This window comes from Pituophis catenifer, unplaced genomic scaffold (genome assembly GCF_029215685.1).
Source record: "Pituophis catenifer annectens isolate HBS135680 unplaced genomic scaffold, rPitCat1.0.hap2 SCAF_1, whole genome shotgun sequence".
Lineage (NCBI taxonomy): Eukaryota > Metazoa > Chordata > Lepidosauria > Squamata > Colubridae > Pituophis > Pituophis catenifer.
The window spans coordinates 76,119,374-76,139,512 of NW_027256881.1; the positions used below are offsets into that span (position 1 = coordinate 76,119,374).

The following is a 20,139-nucleotide window of genomic DNA, read 5'->3' on the forward strand; positions in this document are numbered from 1 at the left end:
AGAAAAGCCACTTTTAGCCTAAAGAGGAGGAGTGCTTATAATAAATGTATTTTATTAAATACAATATAGATCATTGTTAGGGTTTGAAATAAAAGTATGAAGTAAACCTGACATGATTTTCCCATCATAAAATAAGTGGCTAAGCTATCTTAACTGGCAGATGCAATTTGTAGTCACTATAACATTACCTAGGACATCTCATTGTCCTCATGAGAAACTTGCATACAGACTGGGAAAACACAATGTGGAAAGAACTTCATGAAACAGATGAAGTTACAGTGGCAATGGGTGTACCATTGGAAGACCTGAAGGAGCAGGTTAGGTATAGATTGTCATGGAAAAAATCTATGTGGGTGCTAGGAAATGACTTGGTGGCACATAATCAGTCAATCAACCACTGAGGAAATGAGACTGGACCATATGACAAAGAACTGAATTGTATAATTAAGGATCCATGAATTTACCTCAGTTCTCACATCATTCTACCTTTCAAGTTAGAGTCATTGGAACAACCAATGATGGTATGATACTTCAGATTTGGGGACAAGTCTGTCAGTCATTCAATCAATCAATCCAATATTCTCCTTTCCCCATCAGGATGTTTTACTATCTAACTGCTGTAACTTTCCCTACCCTTGTTAGGCATGGCTGTTGTAGCTTCATCCTTTGGAGTCTGAGTGAACAAGAACTGGAAAGCTGAGGTCAAATGTATCTGCTATCTTCCAAGCAATCGAAGTAAGTCATACTTCTATTTGACTTGGATTGGAAGATTATATGGTCTATGTGATCATGATTAGTCATTCATGATTTATGGCTTAGCATCCTATGTGAATCCAACCAACTATGGCTTATTCACAAACAATGCTTTAATAAAATGGTTTGGAACGATGTATGCCTCTTCGTCTAAGTTTCTTGTATTTGGGCACAGAAAAGTCTTTCTACATTGTTCCCTTAAATACAGTCCAAATTCCCTGCTTTCTCTTTTTCATTAGACTAAGAGAAGCTGTTTCAGGCCTGTGTGGCAAACTCTACTAGAAAGCTATACGTAATGCTCTTAAACAGATCTGGCTGTTACAAACACTGTGTGGAGCCTGAACCAGAAGGCAACGTTCAACAGACTTTTGGTTTCCCTAGCCTGATTGAGCAGCCAGATTTTTATTTACATAACCCCATTAGATGATCTGAAAGGGCTCCAGCAAGCAGCTCGAGAAAAGAACTGGACTTAATGCCCCCCTAAACAGCTTATCTTCGTGACGGCTGATTATTCGACAATGATATGCTGTACAGGATCAGCTCAGAGCCTATCTGTATTATATCCAGGGAAGAGATAGAAGATGCAGATCTACAATGCAGGGAGTCTGTTAACCTTGCAGGAATGAGGTGCAAGTACAGAAATTTGGCCCTGCCTTTTGGCAAAGGATAGCCATGTGATTCCTAGTTGGTGGAAATACCTGTTCGGCACTTGACCTCGTCCAATCCCAAATCCACAGATATCAAAATACGTTCTCTAGGGTAGACCTTTCCACCTTCCTTGTGGGGATTTTTATGTCTTTTGCTTAAAACTGCATGTAGTTCAGCCGGTTCGCACCGGTTCAGGCGAACCAGTAGCAGTGATCGCAGGTGGGCCCGCCCACCTGCCCGCCCTGGCTCCAAGTCATGTTATTCAGGCACGTTTCCAAGGCATGCGTGGAAGGCATGCAAGCGAGCAAAGTACATGCATGGAAGGCCGGGCACATGTACAGACAGTGTGCGCGCAGGATGAACCAGTGGTAAAAGTAAGTGAAACCCATCCCTGATGTACTTGTCTAGATAATATTACCTTGAAGAAGAGAGCTGTATAAGAGTACTAGTGGAGATATCCATTTGATAGTTGACACAACCCCCCATATTCAGAGTTGCAATGGCACTGAATTCAGTTGACAAAGCATGAGAAACCATGACTTTCATGCCTATGACTACCTGGAGTCATCTTATCAGCTTCTCTGGGCACAGCATGCTGCACTATATCTGAGTTTCTTTCACATAGTAAATTTAAAGTCCACTTGTTACTACATGAACTTATCCATGATGAGTTTCGGGGGGGGGCACAATAATACAGAAATGGTCTTCCACTGTCTTCTTTTGGGGTGCTTTCCACGTTTCAGTCCTGAGATCTCAATTTCCACCCACTATCTAGGTCTGACCTATTTATATTTTTCAAGGTCATCTAGACAATGCTGTGATATTTAACTTTAATGAAAAATGTACATATATATGTATCTGTTCAAAATTTCATGTATGCATGCGCATACAGTATGTATTCATAGAAAATTCTAGTCAATATAAAATTTTAATGTAAATTAGGTGTTTCCCTAGTACAAATACTAAACAGGTAACTAAACTACCATCACAGAATATCTTGTATCATCATGTACGCAGAAAACCAACGTATTACATCCTAGTGCATACACCAGAAAAGATAAGAAAAAGAAAATTTGGAAGTGGTTCCATGACTGCTCAAGTTATCTTTCCCAAAATGGCTGACCTACAAGTGCTTGCCTGCAACAGCCATGAGATGAGAAAGGATGATCACATTCATTCAAAGCTGATATTCCCTTTCTTCCACCCAGCAGGTAATTGAACAGTGAACAGGCTAACAGATGTTTTGAAATGATGCCCTTCAATTATATAGTCAATTCTTATCCATCTGGTTAAAGGACCATTATTTGTTAGCTCCAGGAAACTGAATCAGAGATAGGACAGGATTTAGTCCTTTGAAGAAGATGGAGATAAGGTTCTTCTACAGAAAAATGATCTGAACTTCTTCAATATTTGGTTTCAGTTCTTACTTTCCCTAGAATTAAGAATTGAAGACAAACTGGGTAGAAACATTCTTGATATTACAGATTGCATGGACTAATTTGTATCCGGCTTCTGGCCCAGTTTGGCTACTGCAAATTCCATGACTATCTTGTTAGACAAATACCGGAAAGATGGCAGAAAAGTTCAATTCTTGATTTTCCTCAACCGTTTTCTGACTCTAAATAATTTAAATGCAATATTGTTCTGCTTCCAACGAAGATGATAGCCTTATATACTAGTGATCCAGATTTTGCTTTATCGGACAATTCCAGTTTGGGATGCATTTTGTTGGATTCTTCTTGTTTTAACTTATCTCCCTGTGAATATGAATATTTAGCATCCATATTACACTGGTGGCAGAAATCTTCTAGAGCTGGAAAGCTGTTCTTGTTCTTTTGCAGAAAAATGTTTTCTTCTTCTGTCTAGAAAAAGGGAATCATTTGTGCTCTTTATTCTACAGCAGAGGTCCCTAACCCCTGCTCTGTGGATGGGCACCAAGCTGTGGCATGCTAGAAACAGGGCCACGCAAACAAGCGAAGCTCCATCCACGGGGTGCAGGCAGCACATGAAACCAAGCCCCTTCTGGTTCATGGAAAAACCACTCTCCATCGAACCAGTCCCTGGTGTCCAAAAGATTGGGGACCACTGTTCTACAGGATTGGATTAAAGAATGAAGTGCTACAATATCTACAAGAATCCGTATTCCATAATAGCCTTACTTGTATGCAATAGTGAGCATATGGTGGTGTGGCCCCCCACTCATGGTACAATGCATACGGATCAACTCTCTTATACTTGCACAGACAATACGAATATGTGCAGGCAGGAGCCTTAGTAAGTTTCTGTGGAAATACAAACTCTGCACTACAAAGCTTCTAGATGTTGGGCAAGCCCTTCTGTGCATAGTTGTGTATATAAACAGTGTGTTCCCACAAATGTTTGACTTAAAGCTGTTGATACTGGAGGAGGTGTGCGCAAATCAGTACACACTGCACCAAGCACAGAATTATGGTTTGACCCTATTTCCTCTTGAACACATCCAGCCAATGAAGAGGACTTCTGAATAAAGCAATTGTAAACTATCTGCAAGATATTTGCAGATAACTGCAAACGTTCACTCTGAATGCTACTTTTCTTGGAGGCTGAATTAACACCTGCTTCCAAACTGAAAGAGAAAACTTTTCCTGCTGCAGTTTCCTCTGCTAAATTATAGAGGAGCTTAATATTTAGCCTACTGAGGTCAAAACTGTCACTTTTACTGCACTATGGGATGCTTTAAAAAAAAACCAGATTCCCTTTGCTCTATATTTAAAAGTTCTAGATGTTATCAGTGTTATACCATTACCTCAGATCCCTGATAATTTTGATTTATTTATTTATTTATTTATTTATTTGGCATCTCTCCTTCTTACTTGCTCTCTCCTGACCTTTTTTGTTGTTGTTGAAGTTGTATCTCAAGCTGGTAGTTTGTATAAAAGCAAGCTATTTGAATTATCCCAGGCTATTCCCAAAATGGTTATTCATATAATTGTATTTTATAAAGTGTAGACTTGGATGATATCATCCTCTAGATTATACTCTGATTTCATGGGAACTCACTTCTTTAATATAAGGAGCCATTTTGAGCACATCCCTCAAATCAGTGTAAATTTCTGTTTTGGTCCTGCCTGTGTTGATGACTACAGAGTGAAGAAGGAAGAGAGACTAGCCATTCCTCTTGCTCACCACTTCTATTTTTATGTAGGTGATGTGTCCTGGCTTCTTTTTAGGGTATGGAACAAAGTGTGTGTATGTCTGTGTGTACATGTCTGTATATTGGGGAGGAGACATGCTGAAGCACATACCAGCCCCGTGATTGCAATCCTACCTACCCATTGCTACTCTAGCTGCTTGTAATTGGAGTGGCTTTTTCTGTATTGCACACACACAGAGATATAAACACAAACTTGGACTTTTGCTTTGGCCTTTTTTATCTATATTGTAGCAGAAGAATATTTTCCAGGGCAAATATTATAAAACAAAAAAAGTAAAATGCCTTTTCTTCAAGGGATTATTTTTGAAATTCACTACAAAATAACTGTTATTTGTGCTTCTATAGCTGATTTAAGGCAATCGGATTGTGCACAGCAGTATTGCTGTGTTCTCAAAGATAAATAAATGAAGCCTACAACAGCAAAAACTAGGCATTGTTTGATACACACAAACGGGGACAATTCAGGCAACATTATATTTCGTTCATTTCAACGGGAGGATAAAGCGCTGCTTAAATCTCACCCATTTAATTCCACAGGGCACAAAATACTTAATTTTGCCTGGAGGACAACCACTTCTTGACACTTTCTAGTATAAATTGTGTTTTTAAAAAGCACACATTCCATTGTTATAAACACCAAGGATCTTCATATCATCATGCTTACTCGAACTCAGCCTGTGATTCCAATTACTAGCACTGTTCATCCATGCCATTTTTTTCCTTCATTGTAAACAATAATTTTGTGTTTGGGTAAGTATAGAAATGTTCTGTTGTGACACAGCATTGGTGATGATTGAAGTACTCCATTTGTAGGAATGTGCCCCACATGGACCATCACAAAAACCATGCCTGAAAAGTTGTGCCCCAAGGATTTTTTTATTATTGCTTAGGCAGTCTCAATCGTACAAGCCACCCCAATAGTTATATTACATCCTCTGTTGCGAACATATTAAATCTTCTGTGACTGGAGACTTTTAAGTATGAAGAAAGAGTTCTGTTGGCCTCATAAACTCACACAATATCTCTGACTGTAGTGCTGGTAGTTCTGTATCAGAAATGAGAACAAGAGGTTTGCGGAGAAGAGTTGGAGCTATCACTGCCGTTGCAAATACAACCCAGACTTAGTGGGTGGATGGGAAATGGTGGCTGCAAAATACAAAAATGCCATTGTTCTCAAAAACAGAAAAGTATTAGTTGCTGGAGTGGAGAGCTTTTCTTATGGTCTAATGCAGGCACTTCTCTAAACTATGCTACTTATAATCCAAAGGCCAAGAAACCCCATTTGTATTCTTCATTGTTATATTGCTTCTATAACAGAAATAACAGTGAAAGTTCTCTAGCTATAGTTGAACTAAATCTTTTATTCGCAAGGATTGTGGGTGCTGGCTAGAGGTGCTGGCAGTCAGAGCTCAGCAATATCTGGGGAGTCACATGTAGCTCACTCCTGAGTTATGTTGTGCCTGTGAAAAACATCATTTCAAACATTTTTTTTTAAAAAAGACTCTTAATTTTTAAATTTGTAAAGCGCTCTTAAAGTTTTTCTGTCAGCTCGATGTGGACACAGCGTAGGCAGCTTTGCCACTTGCCTTCCTTTCTATTCCCCATCTAATTTGCAATTTTTATGGGTAAGGATGGCAGAAATGGTGGCACTTGATTCTCTCTGTACAATCTTCAATGGCTATGGAATTGGGGCACTATAGGACTGGAATGTCAAACTGGCGGCCCACGGGCCGGATGCATCACACGCAAGCCATGCCCACCTCAGCTCCGTGTAGGCAAAAGTTGCCATGATACATCACGTGACATCAATGTGACGCAGTGAGTTTGACGCCTATGCTATAGGACAACAGAGATACGGTCTCCAGATAGGAACATCTGCCAGGCATTTTTTAAAAAACAACATCTTGTTTGGTATAAGCAGCCAGCAGTTACCTTTTTGGGGGGAACCAGATCCCCTTCGCAAGCTGCCAGTTCATTAGCCAGGCCTGTCATACCTGAGAAAAAATGTTGTGCCTATACATCATAAACATGGTATGTGCTTATGCTTCAGCCAACAGAAGCAGTAGATAACCTGGAGGAGGAATCCTATAAATAGCCAGTCACAAAGATTTAGAATTCTTGCAAACACCTATTGCCTTTCTAGACAAACCACAGGGCAACACTCTTACTATAAAATTTTGCTTTCAGGCAGATCCATTTTCCTTTCTTGTCATGCTACTTTTTTAAAAAAAGGGGGAGAGAAAGAAAGAAATAAGAAGGCATTCTGTTTTTGGAAAAAAGGCAAACACCTGGAAGCTTGGACGACACGTGTGTTTGACTCATTAATTACATTTATGAAGGCGCTTTCTAATGGGCTGCACAAAAGTCCCTCCTGTAATTCATAGAGATGCTCAACAGTTTTATTGTAAGTCGGGGCCCATTATTCTGCCCAGCTGCTAGAGAACCACTGCTGAACAATTGTTTCTCCTATTAAGCAGTCAGCATAAACTCTCCTTGTTACAGCCTGGGACATCGCCTCCAGGGCAAGCGGACACAGAAGAGCAATTGCCGAATTGCGTATGAAAATTATAGTTTTATTGTCCGTACAAATGAAGGTTTGACTCTGACACCCGCTCCGCTCTGCTTTTGTGATAAAGAAGCAATTCTTTCACCAAACAAATAAGCACAGCACACCATTGTAATCCAAGAAACAGGCACTATTTATGCATTGGAAAGACAGGCTCACATTTGTACTGAAGAGCTAAAGAGTCTAAGGTCCCAGAAGCTGCTTTTTTAGTATATTGGGGGTGTGGGGGGCTGGAATGAGTGCCAATACATTAGACAGAGCTAGAAAGCGCTTGTGGCATCATCCTTGCTAATTTAACAGGCATGACTGATAAGTTGGGACCATGTATTTTATGTTTATATAAGCATCTTCACCACCATAGCGCTCAAAAGCTTCCAGTGTCTCTTGAATTAAGTCTCCAATATTTTCTCGCTTCTGCTGGCTATAATCAATGCCATCGCCAGAGTTCACTGAAATAAAAAAAAAGACAGAAAAAAAATTAGTTGTGGGTGGTTGTGGGTGCTCCACCATGGGGGTTTTCAAAACAGATTAGCAGGATCCATTGTACCTAATACCACCTTTTTCTGCTACATGTCATAGGTTAGTGTATGTTAACGGTACGTTCATTCGGTAACTTCTTCCTCATTTTTGGTACAACTAGAAATGCAGGAAATGTCCTAAAACAAATACAGGTCTATCTTCTTGCAAGGTTTTTTATTCAGCAAAAACCTGTCAGGTAGACTGCAAAGTTTCTTTCAGCCATCTTGCTGACAGGAGAGCATGTTCTGCCAACCAACGGGTTACTCTAGGTGTGTATGCCAATGGGGATATACTGAAGGAGTACAGAGACTGAAGAAAAGGAGAGCCACTTCAAATGCGTCTTGTTACTGTAGAGTTTGCCTGAAACCCAGAGCTCCAGGCATTCCCTCCTACGTAAGTTAGGGAGCTGCCCAATATCTAAGTATCTATTTGTAGGGACATTGCCATGAATCTGATACTTCATATCCATGCCAATGTTTTGGTCCAGGTTCAACCTTGCTTGATAATGAGTTGATACTGAGGCAGTCAACTAGTTCTGAGTAAGGCCAAGCCTAGAAACAAAAGAGAAGGAAGTAGTATATTTTATTATAATAGCTATACTACCAGAAATTGTCAGTCGATCGAGACTATTGCCAAAAAATGGGGGTGGGGAGACTAACCCAGAAAGGAGATAAAAAATTATTTGCATCATATTTGTTTATGCTAATTTTAGTGCACGGATACAAATTTTAGAAATAACTGTTATTCGTCTGACTTTGCTGCTACGTCATGATCCTTTAATTTCGTAAACCAGATCTGGTTGCCATATTGCACAGGAAAATACATCTCACTGAAGCAAAGAAAACAAGGACCAAAGGACTTGGGCATCTGCTTTGTTTGCTTATTTTTCAGGCTAACCTTAAGACCATGGCTTCTCCTAGTTTATTAACCCTTTTATATTTAAATTGGATTTCCATAGGATACTCTTCAAACGGAGAAATGGTTCCAGGAAAAGAGAACATATGGCCGTCCTGCCCTCATTAGCAGGGATCTCCAACCTTGGCAACTTTAAGACCTGTGGACTTCAACTCCCAGAATTCCTCTGCCAGCTTTGCTCAACTCTGGGAGTTGAAGTCCACAGGTCTTAAAATTGCCAAGGTTGGAGACCCCTGCTCATTAACACTATGCTGGGCCTTTTCCTGCTTTCTTGATGAAATTGACAGTATTAGAATATTCTTCATGATACCAGGAAGATTCTGAATCATAAATTGGTTCTAGATATCAGGTCAGGCAGGTTTCAGCCTCAGGTCTGAAGCTCCTTTCTAACTTACAGTTGAGAGTGAAGTGCAAGAGAGCTGGATACCTAACAAATTATTTTGGCCGCTGCCAAATACCAGAACCAGTTGTTTAGGGAGACTGAGTTCAAGACAGCAGAATTGGCAAAGAAGATGCTGTGTTTGTTACAAACTCTTCTATTGAAGAAAATACAATATAATCTTGGTTCACCCAATTTTCTTCTGAACAAAAAATGTATTGAATTAAGTCAAAGTCAGGAATAGACGTTATTGGAAGTTCTGTGCGAGAGCAGTGTTTTTCATCTATTCTGCAGTGAGGCAGCTCAAGAGCTTATTGGGAACACATATTTGCTGCAAGATGACATTCAAGTAAAAACATTCTAGATACTGGTGCAAATATGAAATACATGTAAAATGTAGACAACTATCTTTTTCCTGGGATTTTGAAGACACACATGTATTTGAAAATAGGTCTCAAAGATATAGAAAAGTGACATCAATCTCAAACATAAATTACTTCTAAATTAATATTCTGTACAGTTTCAGTGATGGTCGGTGGGACAATGCTGGAATAATGTTCATAAATCATGGCCATATAAGGGAGCATCCTACAACTCCTGAAGCCGAAGTATATTCAGAATCATACCAAAAATAATTTGGCAATAAACACTGGATGATTTAGAGGTTTGGCAGTAAGATACTGGCTTTTTCAATCTCTTATATATTTGGCTCTAACCCTGTCTGGAGAGGTGACTGCTGGAAGGTTATTTCATGGCTCATGTGACATTAAGTGAGCTCACTTTTGTTAATAGCAGACAGGTGTCTAAACCATAAAACTCAAGAGCTCTTCTAACACAATTCATCCATTCCAGTAGCAATATTAGAGAAGTCAACAAAACTAAGAAAGACGCCACATAATCTTTTCTGTCTGGGAGCTGCAGCTGACGCTTTTCTGCTTCAGGTATCTGAATTTTTTAAACAGCAAACTCCTGGATTTTTTTTTTAAAGGAAAACTGTAATTAAACAATGTTTCTGTTAAGTTTTAAACTGGAAACTTTCTGTATCTAAGTGAAGATCTTAACCGCTATGTTATTTGAGAGGCGAGGGAGGGAGGCAGGGAAAAGAGATATAGCAGCTATTAGAATGCAGGGGTAAGCATTGACTAGGTTGAAGAGGCAACCTTGCCTTTGAAAAGTAGCTGATACATTGCTGAGATTAGCCTACAGTCAACTGAAATGCTCTAGCTCAAGGGTTTCCAAACTGGGCAACTTTTAAGACTTGTGGACATCAACTCCCAGAATTCCCCAGCCAGCATGGTTGGATGAGGAATTATGGGAGTTGAAGTCCACAAGTCTTAAGGTTGCCAAGTTGGGAGACCCCTGCTCTAGCCGCAGCTCAAATGGACAGAAGGATTCAAGACAACATAAAAGGGAGAATAGTGTCCAAAGTTCAGCAGAGAAACACACCGTGTGTTTCATTTGAAGGTGAATACGGGATTAAAAGGGAGTGGTGCCATCTGTTTCTGCCCTTCAAAAATGATTCCCTGCCCATTCTAACCATGAGAAAACTGGGCTTCATATTTCTGGGACCATACAGAATCAGGCATTGTTATGAATATTTATTCTTCTGGAAACTCAACCTCACATTCATGAATTAGTAGCAAAAACTTCAGTGATTTCACATTGCTGGATACATGTCATTGTAAACTAGAAAGACGTCATACACAGTATATGCAGAAGAACAGACAGACAGAGAATATAGAAATCAAACCCATATCTCTGCCACCCCCAGAGATTAAATCTTATGCATTTTCATCCTCTTCTTTTGAGCTAACAGACTCTTAGCCACTCCTTTCCCAGCCTTAAGATTGGCGTGGACCTGCTCAGCATTTAACAGTGCCCTTCTCTGACCTGGTTTCTGCTTCAACCCTTACATCCAGTACAGGAATGAAATCTACTTATCTTCCCTACCGGTTCAGAAGTGTGTGTGTGTGCATCACATGTGATTTTGGATCCTCTGCGCATGCACAAAGTCTTCTACGCATCCGCAGAGGATCAAAAACAGGTTACTTCCTGGTTAAAACCAGGAAATAATGTCGTCTAGGTGGGTGGGAGGAGTCTTGCTCTATCACTGCTACCAGTTCACTGAACAACCACCCACCGTCGCTACCGGTTCGGTCAAACTGGTGTAAACTGGTAGCATTTCACCCCTGATCCAGTAGGACGATACTACTGAAAACTGAGCAGTATATAATGACCTTCAAGGCTGGACCTGATTTCATTGCTGTAACAAGCTAACACAAGTTACAGATTGGCCCTGGATCCAGTCACTTTGCTACATGCAAGTATTATACAGTCTACCACTTAGTCTCTAAAGTTAAACTACAGAAAGATATTTCATGTCTTTAAAATGACATTCTCAGCATAAAATATTTCAGAAGTAGAAAAAACTAGATAAATATATTGAAGTAGAACAAAGAGATCCATAGGTATCATAAGATAAAGATTATATCACAGTGTCTCCCTCATGTTCAGATCTTTACATGTTCTCCTTTGAGATCATTTATCTTGGGCATGGCATGGGCATCACTGATCTGTTAGGAAAAGAGCAAGGAAGAGCATTCAATTAGGACTTGAAACTTAAACAACTCTTTCAAAAAAAAAGTTGGCGTTCAAGGACACATTGGGTCAAGCTTGCAGATTACATTCTAGTTATAGGCACACCACTGGGGATACTCCAAGAGCATCAAGCTGGGGAAGTCTCAAGACAGTCCCCATTTTCTCTGCTTGGCAAAGTCAGGGGCTGATAGAGAAGGGCATGGCCTTTTAAAAACAGCAGGCTTCCAAAGCCAGATGCATGTTGTTTTCAACATCTCAAAATAGTTATGGTATGCCTACTTCAGTCTGAAGATACCCAGTGCTATCATTATTCTGGTGCTCAAGGAAAAGGAGGAGGAGGAGGAGAGATCTCATTACAGAATGCAGCTCCTTTGGAGTTGGGAAGCTGCATGTAGGCCACAAGTTGCTCATCATTTGCCGGGGAATGGGGGGGTGTCATTTGGTGCCAATGGTTGCCAAAACATACCGCGATTCAACCTTCCCAAAATGACTTTAAGGAGGATGACTTCCTTAAATCCTGGTAATGGATCCTAGTCTCCTCTCCCCCTCAAATATTAGGTATTGTACAGAAAGGAAACGCAGAATTATATGTGTGTATTGGATGGAGAGGGAATTAACAACCACTGCAGTCGTCCTTATGTGAGATGTGCCAATAGTTTGTTCCTGTCCAGAAAATTAGGGGAAAGATGCCAGAGTAGCAAAATCACTCTGCTGTAGAAGATATTGCGGCTTGGAGGATTGAAGAATAATAATAAAAGTGAAAGAATCTGACACTAAGAGAAGCTGCATAAAGAATGGCACCAAATGAGGCTCAGACGATCGTTACTGACAATGTATGCTGTGTGCCAGGCTCCTCTCCTCAAGACAGCTATTGTTTTCTCTAATTTCATGACCCAGTTTATAAGCGACATTGCCAAAAGGCTATTTCAGCAAAGAAGTCACCCACTAAGCCCACAATAGCTGCTTTGCACAGCTATAGGAATTAGCAAATCTTTAAGGCAAAGTTGGGAATGATTAACCCACCAGGACAACATCCACCCCAGCATTTGCCAGCACTCGACAGATGAGTCATACTGATTTCCTCAGCACACCTAAGGCTAAGTATCCAGTCATAATAATAATTAGAATGAAAACACAAAGAGGGGAGAGGATAAAAACTTGCCACCAATGCACAACAGTTTCAGCCTGCCTGTCTCTCATGTAATGTTATTTCTGGGTTATTTATTGTATGGTGAACATGTGGGTAACTAAAAAGAAATAGCTGTCTCTATGATGCCAGAACCTGGATTGGATTCAAGCTGTTTACTGAAGTTTCCCTCAGTGGCAGAGAATTAATCAACATGAAGAAAAATTTGGAGGCCACATCTGTCTTGCCAGGCTCCCAAAGTGAAATGTCTAGCAGACACAGTGTGAAGCAAAGGATCTTGTCCTGGGAGGCAGAACAGTTATTATTACTATGCAGAGGGAGAAAAAAAACCTCATTCAACACATAAAAGAACTGCTGATTTAGCCCTCTGGAATTAGAAATAGTGAGAGCTCAGATAATCAACAATTTCTAGATTAAGGCATCTGTTATTACCTGCATAAAGGTGCTTATTATATTTAAAGGTAGCTTCTGTTCTCTTATCTCTTAAGAACTGTTTCAGATGGTGAGGTAAGGCAATCCTTAATTTGAAACTATAGAGAACCAATAGGAGTCAGTGGCTACTGCCGGGCGATTTGGTTGAGGAGACATCCTTTGCCATTGCCATTGCCACAAGAGAACATTTCTGCATCAGTACACTGCAAGTACCTCTTTCCCCCTTGCAGAGATGAGATGACAATATGTTGAGTTGCAAATAATCTTTAAATTAGATTACATAGCATAATGTGAACATGTTTGGAGTAAAATGAGCTTTTTTGACACTTATCCAAAATGACCAGCACTATGTCCTTACTGTTAGCAAGAAATATTGCATATGGCATGAGTGTAGCAATAGCAAAAGAAATAGCATGTAGACTTATATAAAGCTTCACAGTGCTTTACAGCCCTCTCTAAGCGATTTATAGAATCAGCCTATTACCCCCCCTTCCCCAACAAGCTGGGTCCTCACTTTATTGACCTTGAAAGGATCGAACGCCGAGTCAACCTTGAGTCGATCAGGATCAAACTCCTGGAGTGAGCAGTGAGTTAGCCTGCAATACTGCATTCTAACCACTGTGCGACCACGGCTCTTAAATTAGTGTAACTAAGATTCATAATTGAATTTAAATTTGAATTTTTTGAATTTTTCAAAAAAACATTATTTGAAAATGTCAATCAAGCCAGCATAGGCAGAGGAGATCACGAGGTCACTGATGAGTGTAGCATATTGGAGATTGTGAGTTGGAATGTAAGAGGTGCATGAATTAGTGCCTTAAATGAAAGAAAGAAAAACATGTAAAATTAAGATAAGGTAAATATGTAATGGATCTGAATGAAAGTGATCTGATCTTGTGGAGTGGAAGAAATGAAGGCGTGGCTTTAATTAAGAATAAAATAGGTAAACTGTGGATCAGAAACACTGCCATCTAGAAGTAGGTGAATGAGTGAAGGTCCCAGAACTGAGGAATGTCGGTGCAACGATGCATGAAAATAGGAATTCACAGGCTGATGATAGTTACATATTACGATCCAATCAATGGTGCTAATCAAAGATTCACAGGTGACTTTGGAGAAAAACTGTACAACATTTTGAACAAATGGGATAGGCTTGAGGAATCATTATTTTAAATGTCATAAATAGATAGGTAAGAACAAGATGACGGGATACAAAAATGATTAGGACATTTGGAGATTCAAGACTGAATGCAAATGATGGTTTGGTGAATAGCATCAACATTACAGAATGCCATAGAAGTGTGCTGTGCTAAAGGAAAGTATGAAAAAACTTGGTGAAATAATGATGTGAAAGAGACTGGGGAAGAGAAATAATGCATAAAAGGAAAACACTGCTGTAAAAATGAAGACGGGAATTATATTGTACAAGGAGCAAAAAAGATGATTGCAAAGTATATAATAAAAGAGAACAAGAAAGAAATAAAAGAGAGAAAATATAGATCAATATTGATGGAATAAAAATGATTTAGAAATGGATGAAAAAGGCTCAACAAGGTACCTCCCAAGACTAACAATTCAAGAAGAAAATTGAGGAAATTATTGGTGATGAAATTAATGTGAGGTAAGGTTGGAAGGAATATTCTCCGTGAGGAAGAGAATGAAATGCTGAAGAGTAAAAATGACACAAATAGTATAAATGTCAGTATGTAAGAAAAAATGGAGTAAAAGTTGCTAAAAGCAAAGTAAAAAAAATTGCTGTGAAAACATTGAAAAAGACTGAAAGTGCAGTTGGTGTAACAGGAGAAACATTAAATGATGAATCTGGTTTGATCATGAAGGGGCTATCCAACTTTCTCAGGGTTCATGGGAAGTCTGTAACTGTATTTGATAATTTTAAAAATACTGTTACCATTCCAGTTTGCAAAGGAAAATACAGTAAGAAGGAAAGAAAAATTATGGAGGAATTTTTTTTTTCAGAGTAACCAGAAGGTCTGTAATAAAATCTCAACGGAAATGTTATGAGAGGTGACACTGAGCAAAATTTTCAGAGATGCAGTCTGGCTTTATGCCAAAGAGGGAATGAGCAGATCAGAGATTTGTTTCTTCAGCCATGTCTGAATATATAAATATATTAAAACTTTGTGGATTTTGGAGTTGGAACTATTTGCCGAATCCCACAAGAGGGCTTTTTGATGGAAATAAAGCATATTTAAGAATAAATGGAATACATAGTGAATAGTTCAACACTAAGCACATAGTAAGACAACAAGTGTAAAAATTCCACTCATTGCTTAATATATTTATTGATGAATGTATACTGTGCATAACTTTTAATGCTTTTAATGTTGTGTCAGTTGTGGATGTGAATGTATGCAAAATTTTGTATGCTGCACAAGGCAGTCATGAGCATGGCTCTAACAATGTTTCAGAGACCAAGATAATTGTAATTGAATGGAAAATGGACTGAATGATTTCAAGTTGTATATAAATGGCAAAAAACAAACAAACAAACGAAGGAGATGAATTTGTATATCATGGTAGGACATTTACCAAGGATAAGGAAATTAGATGCAGAACATTTACGATGCAGAAAAACAGAAGAACATGGATAATTTGTCTGGAGAAATGAATGTAAAAGGAGGAAAAAATGGCTATCTGGAGAAGAATGCTTTTGTCCACTTCTTATATGGAAATGAGAGTTGAGTATGTCAAGAGACATACAAGTTAAATGCAATCAAATCGGCTACTTAAAAAGTGGATGTAATTAAGCAAGCAGAAGTAAGGTTAAGTATAAATGAGTGATGAATGAATATGGATTGAATTCAAAAGTCAGTGACTAACACAAAAGAAGCAAAGCCAATGGAGTGATTATAAAGAAACTGATTGAAGATATATGAAAGAAGAATGAATGGGTCAAGATGAAGGGGAAGACTAAGGGAGGTGGATGGATGAAGTTAATGAGATCCTCAAAGAAAGTAATGTGAGAAATTTAAAGAATAATGACAGTTCTTTAGGTGCCGTATGGATGTGATAGAAGCAGGGATGGCAGGCAAGGATAAAAAGATACAGAGAAGTATAGTAAATGGATTGGTGTAAATTAGATTTGCTTCTGTTCTTTGGAAGTTCCCCCACTCCCTTTTTTTTAAAAAATAGAAATGTCTCCTTCTACCCCCTTCCACAAGAAATATTTTATCTTTACAGCAAAACCCAATTTACAAATTTTCTTTTACCGGAAAGGAGAAGAAACAAGAAAAAAAGCAAGTCTGAATTGGGACATAATATTATTAAAATATTTTTGCTGTACTTTATTGTCTCAGTAAGTGGTTTCCTGACCTTCAGAATGCATTTAAACTTATACCCCCTTTTGGCTGAATTTTTAATAAAATGAGTGGGATCCAAGAAGGAAAAGGTTGAGAATTATTGGTTTAGATTAGAACATCATGGAAAAGATTGCTGCTGGACATAAAGCTTGTTAGAAGGAAATGAGTTCCAGTACTGAATAAAATCTGTTAATATCTATAGAGGTTCTTTAGCATGAAAATGTACTATAGATATTCTTATACTTCTACTTATAGGGGTGACAGTTGTCTGTTCAAGATGTTTAAACTTCTGGTTGTGATCAAACATCTGTTAAATCAGTGACAGCACACTTGACCTTGCAGCTGACTTGTTTTTTTCTCAAGGTTTCAGACATCATGGAAGAAATAAATTGAAACTGGAATGATTGAAAGACAGAAAACTCACCTCCCAAGATTTTAATAGTTTGAGCCTGCCCAGCCTCTATTTGAAAAGAAGAGAGACTTCTGAAGAGCCTTTGAAATAGATGGCAAAATTCCATCTTAAATATTTTTCTTAACAAAAGTAGGAGCCCAGATGCCCAGATCCAGCCATTTTATGGACAAACCGTCTATCTATAATATCTCTCTCACTGTCACACCACAAGGTGATTCAATATTCACTCTCACTATCATCTTCGCCCAAATTTCTATTGCTCTTCAGTTCAACAGTTTTCATTTCTTCCAGACTTAAAAGCTTGAGAACATGAATGCGGAATTCTTCTCCTTGCAAATGATCAGAGTTTTTATTTTCTTAAAAATTAGTGTTTTGCCACTGAGCTGTCCCTGCCCGTCAGCAACAAAAGCCTTCTTGCCTCCATTCCTCAAAAAACAAAGAGAAAAACCCTAGAGCCCATCTCCCATTCACATTTTCATTGTGTGGCTACGTCTGGCCATTTACAACAACATAGCAAGCCTTTGCAATTGTTAAGGAGAAAGCACCATTCTGATTTATTTATTTTTTTATTAAAAAGCCTTTGCTAGTTGTGATGCAGGAAGGACAGCCTGGCAGGGGGCATTTTTTTGCAGCCAGATTCACAATAGCTTTAACCATGATTATAGCATATAATATAAAACCTCTAGCTATGTGTGGAAGAAGAAAAGTAGCCACACCCTTAGTCCAGGGGCTGGAAAATGAGATGAAGCAAGCATTACAGCTTTCAAAGCAGGGAAAATCAAGCTAAGTACTGTTTTTAACCAGGATTATGAAACTGACTTGAAATCAAGTAGGATTGAGACTATGTTTGCTGATAACTCCTGCTTATATAAATCAGGAAAATCAAGCAGGCTTATCTTTTTTATATAAGTATTGTGAAAGTGACTAGAAACTAATCAGAAGGTTTAAGATCAACTTCACTGATAGGTTATCCTTATTCCTTTCCTAGAATCGATTGCAGCAGATGGAGAATGCAAGAGCTGAGAAAACATGTGTCCAAATGCTGTGAGGCATGGAAAAGGAGGAGCAAACTTAACAGGGTTCCCACAAAACATAACCTTTGCGAGGGAAGGAAGGAAGGAAAGTAAATCCAGCTTGTGGTGCTTTTAGAAGAACTGATACAGGCTTAGAAAAACTTGGCTCAACTTTTAAAATTAACCACTATCTTGGGGAATGGCAGCTGGTCAAAGACTGCATATGGAAAAGCCCTAAAAAGTATTTAATTTTGGCTGAAGAGTGTACGTAATGAATAATCACCCAATGAATGAATAGTCACCCAAATCCCTACCTTTGGAAGGAAAGTAAAAAAATAGAAGCAAGTATAATCCAAAATGCATAAATGTATATAGGCTTCTGTTGACTCAGGTCATGGTTTCATCTCTAGCTAAGTAAAAAGGACTACACCTGATCGGAGGCTTATTAGTCTGAGAGATATGAAGCATGAGATTTCCTAGAATGATACCTTTTAAAATAGAGAATTAGTTATGGGGCACAGAATGTGGAGGTTACGTCCTGCTTGTTCCCATGAAGGGGATCTCTAAATGTTCCACTCCTAATCCTAATGTTTCCTTTTACAACTTCTTCATAGGAGTATCAGATCCAACAAGTGTTACCATCAGTCACTTGTCTTCAAAGAAATCTTTCTCAGACTTGGTTCACTTAGGAAGAGGTAAGTAGTAATTCTCCTTTTGGTAACTGTTTGAGCTGAAAGATTTGTGCTAAAAGAGTCATTTTGGTCTAGTGGTTAAGGCACTAGCCTAGAAAGTGGCAGACCATGAGTTCAAGACCCATCGTAGCCATGAAAGACAGCTGGATGACTTTGGGCCAGTCATTCTCAGCCCAGCCCATCTCACTGTTGCTTTTGTTGTTGTTGTTTTGGGGACAATAGGAGGAGGAAGGCATGCTGGATATGTTCACCATCTTGAGTTATTTATAAAAATAATAAAGATGGGATACAAATAAATAAATAGGGTTTTCCCCTCCCAGGTATATGTTGTTGATTCATTAAGAATTTGAATCTTTATTATGTATACCAAGTCAGAGAACTAGAAGGAAATGGAAAAGTACAGAGATAGGGAAAAAGAGAAGAGAGAAAGATTAGTTCTGAAGATCTCAGCTGCTAGTCTCCCTGACTAGGAAGTTCCACATGCACAGATGCACATAGACCTCAGATCATAACATTAAATTGAATCTACACTGCATCTAGCCCAATTGGTCCTAGTTTGGTATACAATTCCTTAATCATAACTTGGATATTTATGTTCTGGAACTCTAACCAAGCCCAAAAACATGGGAATGAGTGCCAATGGGGCAAATACAAAAGGTAAGACAAAATGGAGCAAGTCCTTCCTCTTTTTAAAAGCCCACTGAAAGGGGAAATAAGCAATTGCTTTTTTGAATGTCTCTGCCAGTGTCACTTGATTAACAGGTAAAGTTTTCCTTTAATTTCCTTTTGTGTCTGAACCTCTTGAAATAGAATAGAATTTATTATGAGTACAGATGCTTACAACTTAACCTGGAGCAAGTTTCATTAAAAAACAACAACCCATATAGACCAAGTGTTTTAATTCTGAGCTGTTATCATTCTCCCCAGTGCAGGACGTATCTAGTGACTCCATCACCCTTATACAATGATGAAGTCACTGGAAATATGTCATATAGCACACTAACTTCTCCACATTGCTAAGATACTGCAGTGGATGCTGGGTGATATAATTGTGCTTCCCCACCCTGTCTCACACTCCTAGACTCTGACTCTGTAGAGTGGGATACGGCTGTGGCACACTCCTGGGTCATATGAATTTCAGTAACTTGAGAGAAGAACTAAATAACATACGTTTTGGTAACAATTTGTCTGCATTTGAAATAGGCTGAATCCATGTAAATTGCTATTGCTTAACATGCATTGTCACTTCAGAATCAACCAAGATAGCAGCCCTTATCATTATTTAAGATCAAAGGCAGTTCTTTTTAAATCAAAACCTTTCTTTTTCTGCTTTGCTTTAAATTGGAGTGTTACGCTGAAAATAACGCTCCAGTCTAAGATTTTCTTTTAAAAAAATGGATCTGATTTTCAGCAAACATATTCATCTCAGGAAAAGACCAATAGGGGAGGAACAAAATCTTTGGATTATTGCTAGAAGTATTTGCTCTTCTCCAACAATCCAAATAGCCTGCTCAGCAGGAGACAGAGACATGAAACAAAATTCTCAGTGGCC

The 20,139-nt window shown here is 38.8% G+C and overlaps 1 protein-coding gene across 1 annotated transcript in view; it reads right to left on the reverse strand.

Annotated features, from left to right (window-relative positions):
- Nucleotides 1-7,178: 7,178 nt before the first annotated feature.
- Nucleotides 7,179-20,139, reverse strand: part of PACRG (parkin coregulated) — a 266,657-nt gene continuing 253,696 nt past the window's right edge. Inside the window, exon 5 of the mRNA XM_070951443.1 lies at nucleotides 7,179-7,609. Within this exon, the coding sequence (XP_070807544.1) occupies nucleotides 7,449-7,609 (161 nt within the window). The 3' untranslated portion in view covers nucleotides 7,179-7,448. The remainder of the gene's footprint in view (nucleotides 7,610-20,139) is intronic.